We start from the raw sequence: 22298 nt of genomic DNA, 5'->3' as shown, positions 1-22298 counted from the left end.
TTCTTCCCATGTTTAAGAGGATTGAATGCAAACTAGAAACAGGTTCAGAGAAAGGGCTATCGAGGATGAATATCCAAGGAACGGAAAACCCTGTTCATATTGAAAGGGAGACTCAAAGAGCTTGGGGCTTAGTTTAGCCTAACAAAGAAGGCTTGAGGGAGATATGATTGCTCTCTATAAATATATCAGAGGACTAAATACCGGCAGGGAGAAGAATTATTTAAGATCAGTATCAATGTGGACATAACAACAAATGGATATAACTGCCATCAGGAAGCCTTAACTTGACAAAGGTTTCTAACTCAGAGGAATGCAGTTTCTGGAACACCCTCCAAGGGAGTAGTGGGAGCAAAAGACATACCTGCATCAAGATATAAGCCTGTTGAATTTAATGGGAGGGATGGTATAAATGGGAAGCCTAATTTGGACAATTAATTTGTCTTTGACTACTAGCAGGTAAAATATTGCCCAATGGCTTGTGATAGGATGTTATATGGGGTAGGATCTTGAGTTACTACAGCGGAATATCTTTCTGCGTGTCTGGCTAGGTGAGTCTGCCAATCCTCAGGGTTTAGCTGATCACCATCTCACCATATTTGGGGTTGGGAAGGAATTTTCCTCCAAGGCAGATTGGCAGAAGCCCTGGGGGGGTTTCGCCTTCCTCTGCAGCGTGGGGCATGGGTCACTTGCTGGAAGATTCTCTGCACCTTGAAGTCTTTAAACCATGATTTGAGGACTTCAATGGCTCAGACACAGGTTTGATACAGGAGTGGGTGAGTGAGATTCTGACCGTTCTTTGAACAGAGGATTTCCCTCTCAAAAGCAAGGTACCTGCACTGCAGATGTCCCTATATCACCTTCTCTATGAGCTATAGCCATGGTCTGGAAAGACCAACTCTGCCGATTAAAAAAATAGTTCAGTCTTCATGGTTATTCAATTATTGGCCTCTGACTTGCTGATGAATGCCAGCAAGGGTGCTGACTGTGCTGTGGTCACTTGTTCACTAAGGAATGGTTTGAGAAAACCACCCTGTTTCATATAGTTACAACCATCCAATGACAGTTTAGGAGCCCATAGATCATTGCTGACATATACTCTGTTTAAACCATTGAATTAGAAGTGAAAAGGCTTCATTGTTTCATTAGCACTCCTCTGACCCATCTAACCTATTTAGACTATAGGCATGGAGGGATTTTTCCCTCCTTTGTAGGGGGACTTGGGTTCCTTTACATCTCTGCCTAAGTCTTGAAAATCTTCCCCTTTTATCCTGACCTTTTAATTCCCCACTTTGCCTACAGATCTGGTCCTCTCTCTGGTCAAAGTCTCTCTCTGGAGCAAATTAAAAATCCTACTTTACTTAGCAGGTGATTTTTTTATACAGCAATATAAGGATCTCCAGTGGAAGCTGAACATATCATTTCTATGACTCTACCAGCCTGAGGGAAAAATAAAAGGATGATCTTTGGAGCTCTGAAGTTTGCAACTAGGATTCCCTTGATTTTTGAGACCTGTAAAATATCAATACTAATATCTTAGCTAGTTTGCTTCTGTAGTAAAGGATGTTTCTAGCCTCTCATTGTGGACAGCCTTCACAATATAAATTAAGCATTCAGGTAGAAAGTTTCTATTTTATTTTATTTACTTTTTTAAAATTTAATTTATATATTTAGTTTCAGATTATTTTTAACAGGTGATACATGCACCTCTAGCCCCCTGAAATGATGCCTGAGACCAATTAAGTCCAGAGGTACGAGAGAAATGTTACTTCAAATAAACATTTTGCTGGTCATTCTCTGGGTACCTGCTCCACCTTTGGAGAAATGCACTTTAAATCAAGATCAACTGAGCTGTCTCACTAGACGACCAAGTCAGTCCATGCGTCTAATTTGAATAAAATAGGGCTATTGTTTATTTACAGTAAAGAAAGCTGGGTTTGAAAGACATCCAATTCTGTGTTGCTAGAAACAAAAGGTATGTTTAACAAGTCTTCAACTGTTATGCTCTGCATGTTTGATTATATTCCACTTACACTTTTTGAGACTGGAATTAAGAATCTCCACTCAAGTTTCCATTGTAGAACGCTTGCATGATTCTTTTGGCTGTATGGAAGTTGCTCTTTACCTTTCCAATACTGAATTTCCATCTTTATGTTTATCAGCCCCAGAGGCTGAGTTCTTCATATGGAAAACAGCACCAAAATGATTCAACTTTTTATACTTTAAGAAAAGCCACAAAAATGTTACTTTCAGTGCATTTTATGAAACGTTTCAAGTTGATATGAAACAAAACATGAGTGCTCTTGGCACATACAATGCCACATCTGTTTAATCAATATACATTTGTAAATGTTCTTCATATTTGTCAAGTATGGACAGACAAAAAATAAATCCAATTACAAAAAGACTTTAAAGCGTATATTTTTTGCACATCAAATATTTACAGCAGGCCTCTTTCAGTTGGCTTCATAATTACTTATTACGAAGACTATCCTCTCTCAAAATTGAATTAAAAGAGGTGTTTAATATTATACAATTAATGCTTTCTTCAAAGGTCCAGATATGAGAGGGATACTTTACAAAATGAAGCCTTAAATGAATATATTTGAATTTGATGGCTGCAAGTCTCAGATGTAAATTAAATAGCCGGGGCTTGATTTATGAAGGAGGAACCTTGAGTTATGTGCTTAAAATATGAGAACAGAATTAGCAGCCGCAAGGGTCAATGGGAGGTGCGGGGGTGAGAGGGAGAGATAGTATATTAAAACTAAAAGAAATTTAAGAAAATTTCATTAAAAATTTAGAAACGAACAAAAATATCCATTCATGATTTTACTGATATATATGAAAATTAAACAGGGCCTGAGTGAAAACAAAACTTCAATACATATCCAGTTTCCACTGTCAGATGAACTACTTTAGAATTTTCTTCAATTTCTTAAAGCTCCTAAAGTTCTCCTGGCAAAATAATTCCCACATAATTTCAAAACTCAGACTATTTTAGGGTCACTGATCCATGGATTCACAAATCTGAAGTTGTCTCTTTTTTCATGTATTACAGTTATTTTATTGTCTACAATCTGTCTTGCACATTGTCCAGAGAGATGGGCAGCAGACTGGGATTCCATAGATTTGATTCAATTCCCAGCAATGCCACAGACTGCCTGCATCTCTATGGCCCCAATTCTTGATCGTCCTGTATTTTGTGTAGTCATGTACATCAGTGCAATGTGGGTGTATGATGCCTTCATTCTGATTTATACATGTGTAAATGACTACAGAAGGTGCAGGGCAGTGAAGAACTAAGGGCTCTGGGGCTCAATTACCCCTTCTCTAAAAGGGAAGGGACCTGCATGATCATCTAGTCTGATCTCCTGCACATTGTAGGACATATAACCTCACCTACCCGCTCTTGTAATAGACCCCTAACCTCAGACTGAATTACTGGAGTCCTCAAATCATGATTTAAACACTTCAAGTTACAGAGAATCCATCATTTACACTAGTTTAAACCTGCAAGTGACTCGCGCCCCAGCTGCAGAGGAAGGTTAAAAAAAAACAAAACAAAACAAAAAACACAACACAGGGTCTCTGACCCAGGAAAAAATTCCTTCCTGACTCCAAATAGGAGCATGTCAAATAAATCCTCTCCCTCCTTGGTATTTATCCCTCTGATTTATTTACAGAGAGCAATTATCCCTCTCTTCAGCCTTTTTTTGGTTAGGCTAAACAAGGCAAACTCTTTATGAGTCTCCTCATAAGGCAGGTTTTCCATTCCTTGGATCATACTAGTAGCATTTCTCTAAACCTGTTTCTGTTGAAATTCATCTTTAATAAGGGAGACCAGAATTGCATGCAGTATTCCAGATGAGGTATCACTAGTGCTTGTATAATAGTAGTAACACTTCTGTCTCTACTGGAAATACCTCACCTGATGCATTGTAGAACTGTATTAGCCTTTTTTCATAGTCGCATCACACTGGTGGCTCACAGTCATCCTGTGATCAACCAATATACCCAGATCTGACACTTCCAACTGATAGGTTCCCAGCTTATAGCAAAAATTCTTGTTAGTCCCTTCAACTTTGCACTACAAAATTATTAAATTTTATCCCATTTCTATTACTCAAGGATGTCCAGATCATCTCGTATGATATTCTGGTCCTTCTCAATATTGGCAATTCCTCCCAACTTTGTGTCATCTGTAAATTTTATTAGCACACTTTCACTTTTTGTGCCAAGGTCAGTAATAATGTTAAATAAGATTGGACCCAAGACCAATCCCTGAGGTATTCCACTAGTAACCTCCCTCCAGCCTGACAGTTCACCTTTCAGTATGACCTGTTATAGTCTCCCCTTTAACTAGTTCCTTATCCATCTTTCAGTTCTCATATTAATTCCTATCCTCTCCAATTTAACTAATAATTCCCCATGTGGAACTGTATCAAATGCCTCACTGATTTTCTCACAAACAAAATAGAAGTCTTCACACACTTGATAATAAAGCAGACATTGTTCCAAAACTCCTCTAATGACAACACTCGCAAACCACAATTGTGCGTATGAACCCAAAATTTCCCTCAAATCTCCAGTTTGGTGAATGGAAATTTAAGGCAACCCTAAGTACCTGACCTTTTATTGTCCTCAAAGATCGACAGTTGGCTTCTCTCCTGTGCCCAGTTAACTCTGTGGATCTAGTGTCTGAGCAATATGCGACATCTGGGGAAATTTATAATTGTGCCCTGCCTGGCTCTCCGTGCAGTAGCTAAGGTACCGAGCTGCTGCTTCCGGCTTAAACAATTCTGGATCACATTCACTAATACCGACGGGAGTGGCACATGGCCAGAAAGAGACCGTTCTCGCTTCATATATTAAAGTAACAATAGGAGCCGGTAAGTTTCGACAGTTTTAAAGAATAGCTGAGATGCAGTTCTGAGTTATTCTGGGTGAACTGGAGTTTGAATGTCTTACACCAACAGACTTCACAAAACACCATGAAGAAATAAACACAGACATGAACGCATGGAGTATAATCGCAGAGGAGAGAGAGATTGCTGGAGTTCCCAAAACTGACCATTCTTTTAGAGACAGAATTGAGGACTGTCCCAGATTGAGGTGTCATTTAGAGGAGTTCTTTTGGACAAATTGAATAAATTAAACAGCATAAGTCACCAGGACAGATAGGTATTCACCCAAGAATTCTTGAAGGAACTCAAATGTGATTGCAGAACTACTAACTGAGTTTGTAAAACCTCTATCCTTTTAATCAGGCTTCTGTACCAAAGATTGAGGATAGGTAATTTTAAAGAAAGAGCTCTAGAGGGTGATCCTGGCAAATTAACAGGCGGAAGGCCTGACTTCCAGTACTGGACGAAACTGGTGGAAACTATAATAAAAGAAACAAAATTGTCAGGCTCTAGATGAACATAATTGTTGGGGAATGTGTGTGAACAATTCTTTGAGGGGTCAACAAGCATGTGGACAAGGGAGTTCAGTGTATATAATGTACTTAGATTTTCAGAAACACCTTGACAAGGTCTCTCACCGCCTCTTAAGCAAAGTGAAGTTGTCATGGGATAAAGAGGGAAAGTTCTCTCATGGAATGGTAACTGTTTAAAAGAAAAGGAAGGACAAAGGGGACGTTGAAGGAGAGAATAAATGGGTCGGGCGTTTCAGGAATGGAGAGAGGTAGAATAGGTGGTATCGCCCCAAAGTGTGTACTAGGAGCCTTCAAGGATGGAGAGAGTAAATAGTGGTGTCCCCATAGGTTTTGTACAGGACCAGTCCTAATCACATACTCATAAATGATCTGGAAAAAGGGAAATAGTGAGGTGGCAAAATTTGCAGAGATCAGATGCAGTAACTGTGAAGACTACAAAAGATATCACAAAAACTGGGTTACTAGGCAACAGAATGGCAGATGAAAATTCAGTGTTGATAAATGCAAAGTAATAATTAGGATCCCAACTATACATATAATTATGGGCTAAATTGCTGTTACCACCAAGAAAGAGATCTTGGAGTCATTGTGGAATATTTCTCTGAAAACATCACAATCAATGTGCAGCGGCATCTAAAAAGTGAACAGAATGTTGGGAATCATTAAGAAGGGATAGAGATTGATAAATATCATATTGCTCTCTATTAAATCCATGGTAGCGCCACATCTTGAATACTAAGTGCAATGCGGTTGCCCCCATTCAAAAGATGTATTGGAATTGGAAAAGGTTCAGAAAAGGGCAACAAAAATGCTGTAGGAGTATGGAACAGCTGCTCGTATGAGGAGAGATGAATAGAGACTGGGACTTCTTAGCTTGGAAAAGAGACAGACAAGGGCAGGATATGATAGAGATCTAAATCATGACTGTGTGGAGAAAGTAAATAAGGAAGTGTTATTTACTTCCTTCTCATAACACAAGAACTAGGGGTCACCAAATGAAATTAAATAGGCAGCAGGTTTAAAACGAAGTATGTTGTCACATAACGCACAGTCAATCTGTGGAACTCCTTGTTAAAAGGAGTTGTGAAGGCCAAGATTATAATAGGTTTCAAAAAAAACTAATAATTCATGGAGGATAGGTACATCAATGGCTATTAGCACAGGATGGGCAGGATAGGTGTCCCTAGCCTCTTTTTTGCCAGAAGCTGGGAATGTCCGACAGGGGATGGATCACTTGATGATTGCCTGTTCTGTTCATTCCCTCTGGAGCAACCTGGCATTGGCCGCTGTCTGGAAAGGAATACTGGGCCAGATGGACCTTTGGTCTGATTCTGTAGGGCCGTCTTTATTTCTTATGTTAAAATGGGGGGCCCAGATAATTTCCATCCAAGAATATTAAAGGAACTGGCACATGAAATTGCAATCCAAATAAACAAGGATTTTTAATGGATCTGTAACTTGCGGGTCAGAACTCTATGATTGGAGAATGCAAAAATAGTTCCTAGCTTTAAGAAAGGAAAAAAAGTCATCAGGGAACCTACAGGCCTGTTAGTTGGACCTTAATTACATCATAGAATCATAGGACTGGAAGGAATCTCGAGAGTCATGACCGGACCTAATATATCTAGACCATTCTGACAGGTTTTGGAGATTTTTAAGAGCAGGTTAGACAATGATGGAGAGCCACAACCTTCCTTGGCAATTTGTTCCAGTGCTTAACCACCCCAGGTTCTTGCAAAGTCTTGGAACAAATTTTGAAAGAAAGTAGTTAAGGACGTAGAGGAATGTAATTTGGAGATAAAATACAACATGGTACAAGAAGGTAGATCATGCCAGACCAACCTTCTTTTTATATTCTCTTGAGAAGATAACTCATATTTAGGATAAAGAAATAAGTATATCTGATGTACCTGAATTTTTGCTGTTTAATTTATCAATTTGTTCCAAAAAACTCCTCTAAATGACACCTCAATCTGGGACAGTTCCTCAGATTTGTCACCTAAAAAGAATGGCTCAGTTTTGGGAATCTCTCTCATAGCCTCAGACATGAAGACCGATGCAAAGAATTCATTTAGTTTCTCTCCAATGGCTTAAGCATAATTGAATGCTCCTCCAGCAACTCGCTCGTCCAGTGGCCTCACTGATTATTTAGCAGACTTCCTGCTTCTGATGTTCTTAAAAAAATTTTGCTATTACTTTTTGATTCTTTGGAGCTGTTATTCAAATTCTTTTTTGGCCTTCCTAATTATATTTTTACACTTCATTTGCCAGAGTTTATGCTCCTTTCTATTTCCCTCACTAGGATTTAACTTCCACTTTTTTAAAAGATGCCTTTCTGTCTCTCACTGCCTTTTTTTGTCTCATTAGCCAAGACAAGCAAGATAGGGTGCCCTAAGCAGCTAAAGAGTCCCCTTATTTTAAGCTCTGAGGCAAGATGGAGGAGGAAGGAGAACAGAGAGGGAACAGAGACATTCTATTGTAGATTTAGAAGCCCACTGAAAATTTCAGACTGTGTCATCATTTAGGAATGAAGTCCATGGCAATCGCGAAGAGTTTGACTGAAAAATAGAATTTAAATGAAGTAAGGTGAGATGTTTCTTTCCACTCCTGAAATCATAAGCACTTGAAATTAGTAATCTGTAATTTGTACAAGTACAATCTGTACTTTGAACACTAGGTATTCCCTAGGACACATGGAGATTAGGGAGCACCTCTATTTTACTGGGTAAAGGCTCACTGAGTATCTCAAGTTAAAAGCTTTTTAATGCCTTTTTCATGATCACTATCCTTATGGCCAAGGAACATTTACAACCATTTTAATAGTCTGACTCCTAGCAAAAGCAGACCAGATAACTAGGCTGTAACCTCCTCAGAGAAACGACTTCTCCTACATCTGTATGGTCCTTGATAAATAAAAGTAATAATAAAAGACAGACAGTAGAGCTAAAGGAATAGGTTCATTTGTGAATCCGTGATGACAAGGAACATAGCACCTTGGGTTTCTTTGTGGATCTTCCAGCTGAGGATGTGGGTCTTTATCAGCCCTGCTTTTAAAGGACTGATACTGAAAGCTCTAAAAAAGAAACATAAAACCAATGTATGGGTAAGGTGTAGGCCTGTTAGCCCCTCTTTTAAAGAAGTCTTCTACTGAGCTAGAGGACTTAGATATGCTATGCATCAACAGGCAAAATATGGCACCAAACTAAGGTTAGAAATTAGAATATTATATAAACTTCAAATCCATGGTACAAAATAAATCTGGAATCCCACTGAGTATTTTTTAATACTTTATAAAAGCACAGTACAGTACCTATGCTTGGATATCAGCAAAGAGGTTTCTTACAAGTCAGTTTTATGACCTTCGAGTTTAATAATGCAGAAGACTGTTTTTGTACATACTTCCCTACCATGCATTCAATCTATTACTCTTAAACAAAAGCAGATCAGCCCCATTGCTTCAAGTTAAAGAATAAAATAACTAGGAATGTTGGGAACCAGATTTTATTCTATTCTTCCTTTTACAATTATTCAAGACATTCATTTGCTGGATGGACTGTTTACACAGTGTTTTGAAAAATAAAAATACAGTAATACATCCCAATGTAATTAAAGACTTGGGGGAGGAAAAGGTAAAAGCCCTCTTTGGTACAAACATTACAGAAACATTAAAACCAGCTGTTTCTAGAACACGAGCAAGGATGTTCCAAGTTCATTACAGGAAAAAAGCATTTAACACGTTTAATAATCAAAGCTTTCACTCTCTTTACACTGATGCCCCAAAAAAGGCACTTTTAACAACCCTCCAGAAATTACTACTACTGTCAATCAACATACTGGAACCCAGGGACCTTAGATGAAAAGAACACTGTCAAATGGAAATATTGTATGCAGTGTTGTTGTAGCCATTTTGGCCCCAGGATATTACAGAGAAAAGGTGAGTGAGGTAATATCTTTCATTGGACCAACTTCTGTTGGTGAAAAAGACAAGCTTTCAGCTTACAGAGTTGGTCCAATGAAAGGTACTACATCTCACCCACCTTGTCTCTCTAAATGGAAATATTGTCAACTAAAAAAAAACATAGTTAAAATACTATCAGACATTACACCTTCCTTTGAGTCCATCAGAAAAGCTGTGGTTTTACAATCATATCTACTTATGTTTAAAATGGGTGTCTCTCGTTTCTGTGTCACACACAAATAGCAAACTGAGTTACTACACAGGAAACTGAACATGGGTATAAAGTGCTGTTGATGCCTGAAAAATTAAGAAAAATGGAAAACATTTTCTTTAACCTATTTTGCTTACAGTAATCTTAGATGCAACTTTCAACAACAGCTAAAAAAATCAGATGTGTGATTTTTCTAAATTTAGCTTTATCTCTTAAAGAAAGTTATATTCACAATACATAAGCTTTGCTGAACCAACAGCTACACACACCTAAATGCATTGTTCCATTTTCCAAAGCCACAGGTAGACATGCTCACATTAGAGATCTAACTCAGTTTCTACACTGCATACTCCATGCGTGCCTCCAAAATATATGCAAAATGAAAAATAAATTGCTTTATTAATTAAATAATATTAACAGAAGTACTTTAAATCTTTATATTCAAAACATGGTGCATGCCACAGAGAACCTAAACTAAAATCTGTGCAAGGATCCAGGAGACAAATTCTGTTCTCAGTCACACCAATGTATATCTTGAGTTACTCCACTGAAGTCAATGGTGTAACTCCAGATGTATGGAGGTATAACTGGGAGTACACTGGCCCCCATGCTTCTAGAGCAGACTAAATGAAACTTGGCAGGATTTCTAAAATTTAAAAAACCCTCCATTTTGAGTTAAATATTAAAATAATATATTCAGGATAATAGCCCATGTGTTATTTATTTGAATATTTCATTTAATTCATTTTGCAACGTCCTCACCCTTTCAGTCTTCAACGTAGATTTTTTGGGGGTGGGTGGGTGGGTGAGACAATGTATAATTTCATCACAGATTTGTCACGCAAAGAAGCTAAGGTTCTTGCTGATGATTAATGGGTAGTTGCGGTTTTTAGTCCCTGAGAAGGCAGAGGAAGAATTTAGGGATTGTGAGATGGGCACAGCTAGATTCTGAGCTAAAATAATCAGCAGTGAAATAGTCAATGCCGACATTTAAATTGTCATCATTAAGTTTCAGAGGTAACACTTGATGAGATGAATGGGAGCAGTTCACACTTCTTGGAGCTATTGTTTCATGTGGTCTACAGTCTAAGACAGACATCACACCAGTTTACAATTTATTCACTTTTTCAAGTTGCACCTTGGTTTCATAGATAGAAACAAGCTTCTAAAAGCTTACTTGAAGACTTCTAAATAACATTTTATATATAAAGTACTTCTTAACAAAATCAGAGATGGAGTTCATTTGAAATAGCAAGCCAATCACTAATTTACCTGTTTAATATGGCATATGGTGGCATCTCGAGGTACATCCAGGTTGATGTAGGTTCCAGTTGGGAGCAGGAAGTCCACAGAGATTAAACCATCAGCTCCTATCTGCGAATCCACTGCCCATATGTCAAGTATGTCTGTCATGGCAGGAGGCATTATGGAACCTGAATATCATAACCACATGGCCCTAGGAAAAAATTAAAGTTCAGTAAAACTCAGCATTTTATAGTCGGACATTTTAAATTATTCTGAGATTTTGTAAGGGTCAGCTTGCACAAATCATCTTGAAAGACTGGAGCCTAGGGGTTACCAATTGTGGCTAGATGTATTCCTGGAGGTTTCATCACATAACATAACCTTTAATTAAAGGCTAATCTTTAATTCCTGGAGTCTCCAGGACAATCCTGGAGGGTTGACAACCCTACTGGAGCCTGAGAAGCTTTATACTGCAAATATATGCAAGTAATCAACTTTGTAGGCTGGTACTCCTGTTCAGCTCAGAGACTACATAAATGACTAAAGGTACTTCTTTGTGGTTGCAGGATCAAGGCCTAAATTACCAACTACGATTAATTATATACACACACACATACACACACACACACTTTTTTCACTAATTTACCTACCTACCAACCTCTGTTTAAAGTAGTGGTCAAAAACTTGAATAGACTAGAAATGGTTAAAATACCAAATGAATAGGAAAATGGACCAAACAAATCTGTTATATATCTGAATATACAGTAGCATGTATATTTTAACTAAATGTATGTTCTACTGCATTCTATGATGTTATCAGGAATGATCACAAATATTTACATATTTCTGCAATATTTGAAATCTCAACTAATTCCAATCTAATCTATTCTAGGTAGGAGTTCACAACCATAATAATAATAAAAGTACATATTTGTACTAAGATAAGATCCTAACTATTACCGGGAATATTTCTGAGCTATCAAATCTAAGATTATAGAAATTAATGTATTTCATAAAATGTGGTGTTCACATGTATATAAATTAAAAATGTACAGATTAAGAAATCAATTACATTCATAGTATCATGTGTGATATTGAATAAAAGTACAAGAGTGGAATATTTTTTTCCTATTGAACTAATGAAAAAATATTCATATGAGGAACTGCAACATTAGTGGAGTAAAAAACACTTTTTGAGTTGCATATTAAAAATGTGTAAATTGAAAATGTTCTCTAACTGATTTGATTAACACTATTTTCAAAACTAGTGGTAAAATGTGTGACATTTAAAATCAAAGTTTAAGCTGTCATTTTCAGATATCTTAAACATAATAAAATGACAAATTCTGAATTAGATAAAATGAAATCCCCCCACAACACATCTGCTTTCAACATTTCCTAAAACAATATTTTTATGCAGGTAAAATGCATGCTGTACATACAATGTTCAGCAATACAGAAATATAAAAACAAAGCACATCTCTCCTTCAAATACTTTTTATATTTAACAAGCTTACATTGGCTGCTACCTACTCACAAATAGAGTGATTAAGGATTATAAAAGCAACATGTTTATAAGTCTATAAAACCCCTTATTGGGGTTTAATGTCATTTCTGCCTAGGGGCATAACTCTCCTACTTTATGTCTTTGGGAGGGTGATAGCGTTCTCATTTGCTATGAATCCAGCTAATTACCACATCTAATTGCACTGACTAGACAACAAAAGAAATTCACACACAATCAACACCAATGTGAATCAGTTCAGTTAGTTCTTTCTGCTTGATTTCCCCAGCTTTGTATTCTGAGGCCTGGTCTACACTGGAGGGGATCAATTTAAGTTATGCAACTTCAGCGACATGAATAACGTAGCTGAAGTCGACATACTTAGATCAACTTACCATGGTGTCTTCACTTTGGTAAGCTGACTGCTGCCACTCCCCTGTTGACTCTGCTCGTGCCTCTCGCCGAGCTGGAGTAAAGGAGCCGACGGGAGAGAGCTCAGGGATCAATTTATCGTGTCTAGACTACATGCGATAAATAGATCCCTGCTGGATCGATCACTGACCGCTGCTCCAGCCGGTAGTGAAGACATACCCTGGGTCTCTTTCTCACCCTCCCAACAGTCCCGCCAGTTCTTCTCTTCCCCATATTCTATCTTTCCATCAGCCCCACCTCCACCCATACACTATCCCTCCTATCTTCCTCAAAAGCATTCACTGCATTCAACATTACCCTCTAGTTGAGGAAGGCTGGACAATGCTCCCTCCACACTCGATCAACGCTGTTCCATTTACTATAGGGTGGGGAGGGTCACAAAACTGCAGCAAAGCACTCCTTCATAGACAAAACAAGCTGCCTTTGTAGCACTCCAAACCTTTTTCTCCAACAATATGAGAAGAGGGAATCACGGTCTGTCCAAGATTAAATAAAGTCTGGTACTAGCAATCTAGTCACATCCCTTCTGCTTTTATCCTTCTTTCTGCTCTGTACTCTGGGATCAGACCTGTATTATTGTACCACTAAGCACTTCTACTGCAACATCAGCAGGAGAAGTGGGATTTCAACTTTAAGGATATTAGTTTTACTCAGCTGCTGCACCTTCTGAAGCCACAGAAGTGCTATGTGCAAGAGTAGCAGACTCAAGTGTGATCCTCTTCTGATACACTTATGTACACGGAAATTAAAAACAAAATGCAGCAACTGCGATGAAATCAAAATGCTGACTATTGCAGTGCTAACAAGTCTATATTTGATGTAGTGTCTTGCTAACATCGGATTACAGCAAAATGTGAATACCATTACCAAGAAAAAAAAAAAAGAGTCCCTCCTGGATGTAGGGATGTAAAATGTTAATTGGTAAGGATTAGTCTTACTGATTAACCCGCCTTAACTGTTAACCCCCATGCTGGCCAGAGCAGACCCAGCCGCCTCGGCCCTTTAATTTGTTAACCATTTAAATATTTTTTATTGTTTAAATAGTTACATTTTTAAATGGAAGTAAAGGTACCTATACATGTGGGTACAACCAGACGCAGTATATTATAGTTTGCCACTTATTTTTTGTCAGTCATGGAATCAAATTACAGATAAATAATAGTTATGCTGTATGTCAGACTTCATAAACACCCACAGGCTCATGGAATACACATCTGCACCCGCATCGCAAAAAACAAGCTAGTTAGTTACAGTCCAGGTTACCCCACCTCCCACTCAGTTCAGTCAGAAAGAAAAGGACTGGAGCCATTTCAGAAGATTTCTGTTCATCTCTGTATCTTCTATATGGAACCACAAAAATCTAATTGTTAGAGACAGCCTGCATCAAACTAAAGATTCAGACTTAAGTAACATTTTGCTTGTGCTCACTGAGATGGAGTAGCAGGGTTCACCTTAAAAACAAGCAGCTTAATTTATAACCTTTAGGAACAGAAATGCTTACAAAGCAAAAAAAAATAATTCTCAACTGAAGACCAGCAAAAAACTTCGGAATTCCCTTTTTCTTTCTGGAATTTTTCTTTCGTCTCTTGTATACAGTTTCCAATCAGCTAGTCCTCAAAGCAAATCCATGTTGACTGAGATCATGTTAAAATTAAAACACACAGAAAAACTAAGTACTTTCCAAAAATGGAATTGGTTCCAGCATGAACATATTTAACATTAATCAGATTCACTTACCTATGTCAAGTGGAAAGTTTGCCCTGGCAACTGAGATTTTAAGTTTTTTCTTTGAAGGAAGTTACATTTCAAGCAACTCTGGTTGCAAAGACAAACTTTTCAATATTAATATGAGATATCAGTTCTGAAAAAAAAATCGAGGGAAATGAATATTTTAAATGCATTAAGTTTTAAAATGAATTTTTTTCAATATTGCAAATTGTCTAGTATGTGTGTCTCCCCATTCAATCACCCTCACCACTACTGTCTCTGGCATGTTATGCCGTAACTGGCAATTGCCCTGATTTTTAGTGACAGGAAATTCACTTGAGCAACCTTCGCTCTAATTTAACAGTTATTTTTGTTCTACATCACACACATCCCTTAAGTCTGCTTAAAAGTGTTGCTTGCTGGGGTAGTCATAAGGGAAGTGAAATCTCTGTTGTCAGGCATTGGTTCTTGTTATAAGCATAAGTCCCAATTCTGAACCTTAGCGTCCAAAATGTGGGTGCCTGCATGAAACCTCCAAGCTTAATTACCAGCTTAGATCTGATAGCGCTGCCACCAGCCAGTCCAGTGTCTGGCGCACTCTGGTCTCCCCAAAACCTTCCCTGGGGGACCCCAAGACTCAGATGCCCTGAGTCTACAACAAAGGGAAATAACCCCCTCCCCTTGTCTCCTCTTAATTTCCTCCCAGGCTTCCCCTCCCTAGATGGCCCTGGACGATCACCCTGTTTCAAGTCCTTGAAATGCAAACACAGAGAGATCAAGTTTCTTTCACCCTCAGTCAGAGTCCCTGCAAAGGTAAGCTTTGCAACTCTGACACAAAGAGATTTTCCCTTCCCCCCTGTTTCCTTCCTCCCCACCAATTCCCTGGTGAGTTCTAACTAGGAAAAAATCCAACAGGTCTTAAAAAGAAAGCTTTATATAAAAAGAAAGAAAAAGACATAAAAATGATCTCTGTATCAAGTTGACAATATACAGGGTATTTGGCTTAAAGAAAAATGAATAAACAGCCTTATCCAAAAAGAAATACAATTTAAAACATTCCAGCAAACTACACACATGTAAATACAAAAACAATATAAAAACCTATTGTCTTCTACCTTTGTACTTACACTTGGAAACAGAAGATTAGAAAATCTGAAGGTAGAGAGATCCTCTCTCAGAGCCGAGAGAGCACTAGAGCAGAGACACAGACAAAAGACACACACCCAAAAATTTCCTCCCTGAGCTTTGAAAAATCCGGTTTCCTGATTGGTCCTCTGGTCAGGTGTGTGGTTCCCTTTGTTAACCCTTTACAGGTATAAGAAACATTAACCCTTAGCTATCTGTTTATGACAGTTCTGCTATAGGTATTGCAGCAAAACAAATTAATTTAATCAGATGCAGTAGCGGTGGAAGGGGAGAGGGGTGTCACTCCATTTCAATTTGAAATATGAAATTTAAAAACCAAACATTTTGTTTCCCCCTCCTCTTTTTGTTAAAATGAAATAGATTAGTTTGTAATTACAGAACTCATTCTGATGCTATGAACAATATCCAAATAGTGATATTCAATAAAGATATGGGACTGATTTAATTTGACTAAATATTTTGTAACCAAGAAAACACATATGGCAAAAGGCCCTAGTGTACTTATTTGGGATCTTTTTCTGATTTCTGGCATTCAATGTAAATTATCAGAAACCTTTCAGGTTCCATCCATATTTTTTATTAAAACTAGAAATTACCTATGTTAACCAGTAGTTTGGAACATTTCAAGAAGTCAGGATGCAAACTTTAACACAACTAAGCACTCACTTAGTGAGATGTTTACTTAACATTTTGTTCATTAGTGAAACAAATTAGTGTCTTTTAGAAACAATATCCAATCATGTTCTAGTTCTACTACTAGCTGACATCATAAAGGTCAAGGGAAAGCATGTATTTATACTGAAAAAACAGTACTGGTCACAAACATGAGACTGCTGTGAGAATGAGTCATGCGCCAAACTGTACAATATGTGGTGACTAACTAACAACTCTCACATCGAGTAACTGAAACTGTGCCAAGAAGACATCCGGATGGCAAAGGGAACCATGAGAAGCATTTAAGAGATTTCAGTTAAAGGAAAAATGCGCTATTTCAGGCTCCTAAGCGCAAAACTGTGTGTGTGTCTACGGTCATTGTAAAAACCCTTTATCATACAAAAGGAGGAAGTAATTAAGGCAGCACTTAATCTTGGTGTTTCTAATATCTACTTAAAGATTATTTTAATTTACCAGAAGCACAGATCAATATTATATACCATTTGAAGTTACAAGTATTTTAAGTTGTGATTTTGCTAGATAACACAAACATTTTCCTATGTAAAGTGCAGTTCTCTGAAATGTGAGTGGTTTTTTTTTTAAAGTACTTCTTTGGTGTTTCATATTTGTGTGTCTCAGTAATTTTAGATCAAATTTGGTCAGTTTGCAAGGTTTGTCTGTCTTAGATACTACCAACCCCAGAGACTCACCCAAGACTAAAAACTGAACCAGGTTAATTCCTGTCAGCAGATCACCACCAGTAATAATGATGCTGAAAGTCAAATTATGTCTTTGTTATATCTGTATAACCATATTATGCTCCCATTTACACTGGAGTTGCATTGTACTGGTTGTATCTGGAAGGCATAATTTGACCTGCAGAATCTTTATTATTGGTGATGGACCAGTTGGAAAGAACTCATTTTGAGTTTCAAATACCAGGCTGAGATTTATAGCAGTATCAGCTAGAAAAAAAAAAAAAGTAATTTGTTAACTGAGCAAATCTCATCTATAATCATTTAAACTCAAACATGGGACAGTAAGTCAAGCAACAACATAACAGCTAATGTGTTGTATTGAACACGACAGCTATTTTAGTGAAATGTTTGTTCTCTAAAAATACACTTCTCAGTAGATTTCCACATTTGAGTTTGTTTTTCAAGCATGAGACCAAGTTGGAACACCAACAGCTTCGAAGTTTTCAGTCTCCATGGAACCTTGTAAAGTCATTTTGAGCACCCTCCCAGCTGGTGCCATGGGTTGCCCTTATTCCTATCACAGTCAGTTCCTTTGAAAAACAGGAGGGAACTCCTAAATAAAAGCTGATTAAAATATAAGTGTACACAAAAAAGGTAAAGCACTGAAATGTATATCCTCAGAGAACAAGTATTACAGGTAAGGAATATTTTGTCCAAGGGAACCATGAGCAGGGCTACATATATAGTTCCAAGTGACAGAGGATCTAATCTCTTTCGTGGACAACCACTGATGAGGATGCTGCTCACGGATTAGATCTGTTCTTTCCACTACAACAGGAATAGTTGAGGCTTCTTTATTACATTTCCTTCCTCCTGGACTCTGGCAGCACTACACTCTGACCCTGCTTTGTTCTGCCACCACCTGACAGAGAACAGGGTTACTCTCACTGCTCACTACAATGGGAAGAAGTAGAGTAAGAATGTTTCCTCTCAAACCAATGGGAAAATAAAATAACTGATTTTTAAAAAAATATTCTCTATCAGTTGTGATATTTGTCACAGGGTGAACTGACCCGCTAAGACGTATGCGGCTCAGCCTCACACCTGTGCCAGGTGCAGCCTGCTTCCCCAGGTAAAGGAAATTAATCCAGGGGTAACAATGGGAATCTGTGGCTCACTAACCAGGCCTTTTGGGAAAATATAAAAGGCAACCTGAATTCGGTAGACAAAAGCAGGTAGTCCAGCAGGGAATCTGAAGGGGATTGAGTGTCAGGGAGGGGACCAGGGGAGAGACCCTCCACACCAACCACAGGAAAGGCTTGGCAGGAGCTACCTGCAGGGAGAGGCAGGAACAAAAACAAAAACCTTTTTACGATGGGAGTAATGAATCAGTGAACCCATAAGAGATTGGAAATTTCTAGGTTTAAAATTCAATTGTTTTGATAGTAAACCAGTCCCCAAGAGGAGAGACGAATTAGAAAGTATCAGAAGTGGTGGCTTTGTTTGGCTGCAGAAGGAGGGAAACTGATGCAGCAGCAAAGTCCAAAATGAGTAAGGAGAGCATGGTACAAAAAATGGTTACTCACCTTTGTAATTGTTGTTCTTTGAGATGTGTTGCTCATATCCATTCCAATTAGGTGTTCGTGCGCTGCGTGCACGATCGTCAGAGAATTTTTACCCTAGCGACACCCAGTTGCTAGGTGTGCACGCCTCTGGAGTGGCACATTAATGGTACTGGATATATACCCCAGTTGACCCAGGGCCCCCTCAGTTCCTTCTTGCCCGCTGGAGAGCGGGGTTTGGAATGGATATGAGCAACACATCTCGAAGAACAGCAGTTACAAAGGTGAGTAACCGTTTTTTCTTTTTCAAGTGCTTGCTCATATTGATTCCAATAAGGTAACTCTCAAGCCGTACCTAGGGGTCGGAGTGAGACATTGCTGAGTGCAGAACTCCTGAACCAAATACTACGCATTAGTTCAGCAGTCTTGAGGTGATGCTGCGAGTGGCAAAGGTATGTACAGAGGACCAAACTGCAGCTCTACAGATCTCGTGACCTGAAACCTGAGCCAGGAAAGTGGCCGATGAGGCTTTAGTCCTCGTAGAGTGAGCAGTGAGGCCACGGGTCGGGACACCAGCCAAGTCATAGCAAGCACGGATACAGGCCGTGATCCAAGAGGAGATGCGTTGCGAGGAGACTGGTAGGTCTTTCATCCAGTCAGCCACTGTAACGAAGAGCTGGGTCGAATGTGAGGGCCCTACGAACGTCCAGAGAGTGCATACGTTGATCCTGACGCTTAGCGTACAGCTTTGAATGAAAGACCGGGAGGAAAATGTCTTGGTTTACATGAAAAGCTGATACCACCTGGGGGAGAAAGGCAGGGTAAGGGTGAAACTGCACCTTGTCTTTATGGAAAACTGTAAAGGGCGGCTCCGACGTGAGGGCTCTGATTTCAGATACATGTTTTGCTAAATGATGGCTACAAGGAAGGCTGTCTTCCAAGAAAGGTAAAGAAGTGAACAGGTGGCTATTGGCTCAAATGGAGGCCCTGTGAGCCTGGAGAGGACCAGGTTAAGGCCCCATGCCAGAACCAGTTGTCGCACTTGTGGGTAGAGGCGATCTAAACTCTTCATAAATCTAACGACCATCAGATTGGAGAAGACGGAGGAAGCACGTTCTCCTAGATGGAAAGCCGAGATGGCAGCCAGGTGCACCCTGACAGATGATATCACCAGGCCCTGCTGCTTTAGGGACAGGAGATAGTCTACGATGAGAAGTATCGAGGCCTGCAACGGGGGCATGTCACGCTGCTTGCGACAACAGGAGAAACACCTCCATTTAGCCAGGTACGTGGCTTGAGTTGAGGGTTTTCTGCTGCACTGATTGTGAACAGAGTAACTCTGACTGCGTTAGCCATGCAGCATCCACGGTGTAAGGTGGAGCGATTGCAAGTCAGGGTGACAGAGTCGTCCATGGTCCTATGAGATCAGGTTTGGCCACAGTGGGAACGTGATCGGAGGTTCTACCGACAACCCCAGGAATGTGGTGTACCAGTAATGCCTGGGCCATGCTGGGGCGACCAGAATCATGCGTGCGTTGTCCCTGTGCAGCTTGAGTAGGACCCTGTGGACCAGCAGGAATGGAAGGAAGGCGTAGAACAGCTGGTCTTTCCACTGAAATAGGAAAGAATCTGATAGGGAACCCTGAGAGTGCCCCTGGAGAGAACAGAAAATTTGGCACTTCCGATTGATGCACAAGGTGGAAACCCCCACTCAGGAAGATGGAGTGGATGATATCTGGATGAATCAACCACTCGTGAGGCTGGAAGGACCTGCTGTGGTGGTCTGCCAGTGTGTTCTGGACCCCTGAGAGAAACGAAGCCATCAGATGTATCGAGTGAACTATGTAGAACTCCCACAGGTGAATGGCCTCCTGGCATAAGGGGGACGACCGGGCTCCCCCATGCTTGTTAATGTAGAACATGGCTATGGTGTTGTCTCTGAGGACTGCCACACAACGCTCACGTAGATGCTCGCGAAATGCTTGACACGCTAGGCATACTGCCATCAATTCGTGTACATTGATATGCAGAGTCAGATTGGATGTGGACCACAGGCCCTGTGTTTGGAGCTCGCCGAGGTGGGCACCTCGTCCCAGAGATGATGCATCTGCAAAACAGGTACAAGGAGGGTTGCGGAGTGTGAAATGGTACCTCGCTGCACACCAACGTGGGGTCCAGCCACCAATGGAGGGAAGTCAAAACCAATTCCGGGACAGTGACCACCATGCTCAGGCTGTCTCGACCTGGTTGAAATACTGTTGATAAACAGGCCTGAAGCATGTGAAGCCAAAGTCTGGCATACCTGGTTACGTAAGTGCATGAAGCCACGTGCCCCAGAAGGCTGAGGCACATCTTTACCATGGAAGTCGGAAAGTTTACGAGGCTGCCGATGATGCTTGCCATCGACTGAAAGCATTCGTCTGGCAGGAGAGCGCAGGCGAGTCTGGAGTCCAGGACTGCCCTGATAAACTCTATTCTCTGGGTTGGTTCCAGAATCGACTTTCTGCTGTTGAGCAGGAGACCCAGATGGCGGAACGTGCTTAGGGCGAATTGAACATGGGATTGAACTTGGTCCCTGGTTTGGCCTCAAATGAGCCAGTCGTTGAGATACGGAAACAACTGGATCCATTGACGATGAAGGTAGGCTGCCACGACAGCCATACACTTGGTGAACACCTGGGAGCCGTGAACAGGCCGAAGGGAACTACAGTGAATTAGTAGTGTTCATGATTGACCACAAAGCGAAGGAAGCACCTGTCCGGCGGGCAATTCACTATGTGCAAATACGCATCCTTCATGTTGAGGGGTGGCATACCAGTCCCCAGGACCCAGGGAAGGAATAATGGTCCCCAGTGAAACCATGAGGAACTTCATCTTTACCATGAATTTGTTGAGTCCGTGCAGATCTAGGATGAGTCAAAGCGCACCCTTGGCCTTGGAGATTAGGAAGTAGCGGGAGTAAAAACCCCTGCCCCTTAGCTCCCTAGAAACCTCCTTGATCGCTCTCGTGGACAGGAGCGTTTGGACCTCCTGTACAAGGACTTGTCGTGAGAGAGGTCCCTGAAGAGGGATGGGGAGAGAGGGGAGAAAAAACTGGAGAAATATCACTTTTCCACCATGCGAAGAACCCACCGGTCTGAAGTTATACAGGACCACACACAGTGGAATGAGAGAGATGATCTCAAAATGGAGGGGAAGGATCCTGGGTGGTGACTGATACGCCATCCTCGGGCGCATTTTCAAAAGCTTTGCTTAGGCCCCACCGATGATTTGGGAGGGCCTTGGTTCTGACCAGGTTGGTGGCTGTTGGATTTCTTTCTACCACCTCGTCCGTGTCTTCTGTAGAAGTCCTGCCTCGGACAAGAGGGAGGGTAAAAACTTCGAAGCCACAGCTAAAAAGGCTTGCGCTGGGTCACCGGAGTGTGCATACCCAGGGAGCGCATGATGGCCCTGGAATCTTTCAGGCTCTGTAATCTAGAGTCCCTCTCATCTGAGACCAGGCCCTGCCCATCAAACTGCAGGTCCTGCAGGGTCTGTTGCAGCTCTGGTGGCAGGCCAGATACCTGTAACCAGGAGATGCATTGCATGGCTATGCCTGATGTCAGGGTCCTAGCTGCAGAGTCTGCTGCACCTAAGGAGGCCTGTAAGGAGGTCCTAGCCACCTTTTTGCCCTCCTCCACTAAGGCCCCAAACTTGTCCCTGGACTCCCGCGGAATTAACTCCTGAAATTTCCTCATGGAGTTC

At 40.4% G+C, this 22298-nt stretch overlaps 1 protein-coding gene across 4 annotated transcripts in view; it reads right to left on the bottom strand.

Annotated features, from left to right (window-relative positions):
• Nucleotides 1-22298, bottom strand: part of PIK3CB (phosphatidylinositol-4,5-bisphosphate 3-kinase catalytic subunit beta) — a 225015-nt gene that overhangs the window by 96809 nt on the left and 105908 nt on the right. For all 4 annotated transcript variants that reach the window (XM_032771148.1, XM_032771156.1, XM_032771139.2 and 1 more), the window contains one exon: nt 10879-11062. In XM_032771148.1, the coding sequence (XP_032627039.1) occupies nt 10879-11031 (153 nt within the window). In that variant the 5' untranslated portion in view covers nt 11032-11062. The remainder of the gene's footprint in view (nt 1-10878; nt 11063-22298) is intronic.

Source organism: Chelonoidis abingdonii, chromosome 8 (genome assembly GCF_003597395.2).
Source record: "Chelonoidis abingdonii isolate Lonesome George chromosome 8, CheloAbing_2.0, whole genome shotgun sequence".
In the NCBI taxonomy this organism is placed as follows: domain Eukaryota; kingdom Metazoa; phylum Chordata; order Testudines; family Testudinidae; genus Chelonoidis; species Chelonoidis abingdonii.
Note: the sequence above shows the minus strand (reverse complement) of the source record. Positions and strands in the feature narration are given on the sequence as shown.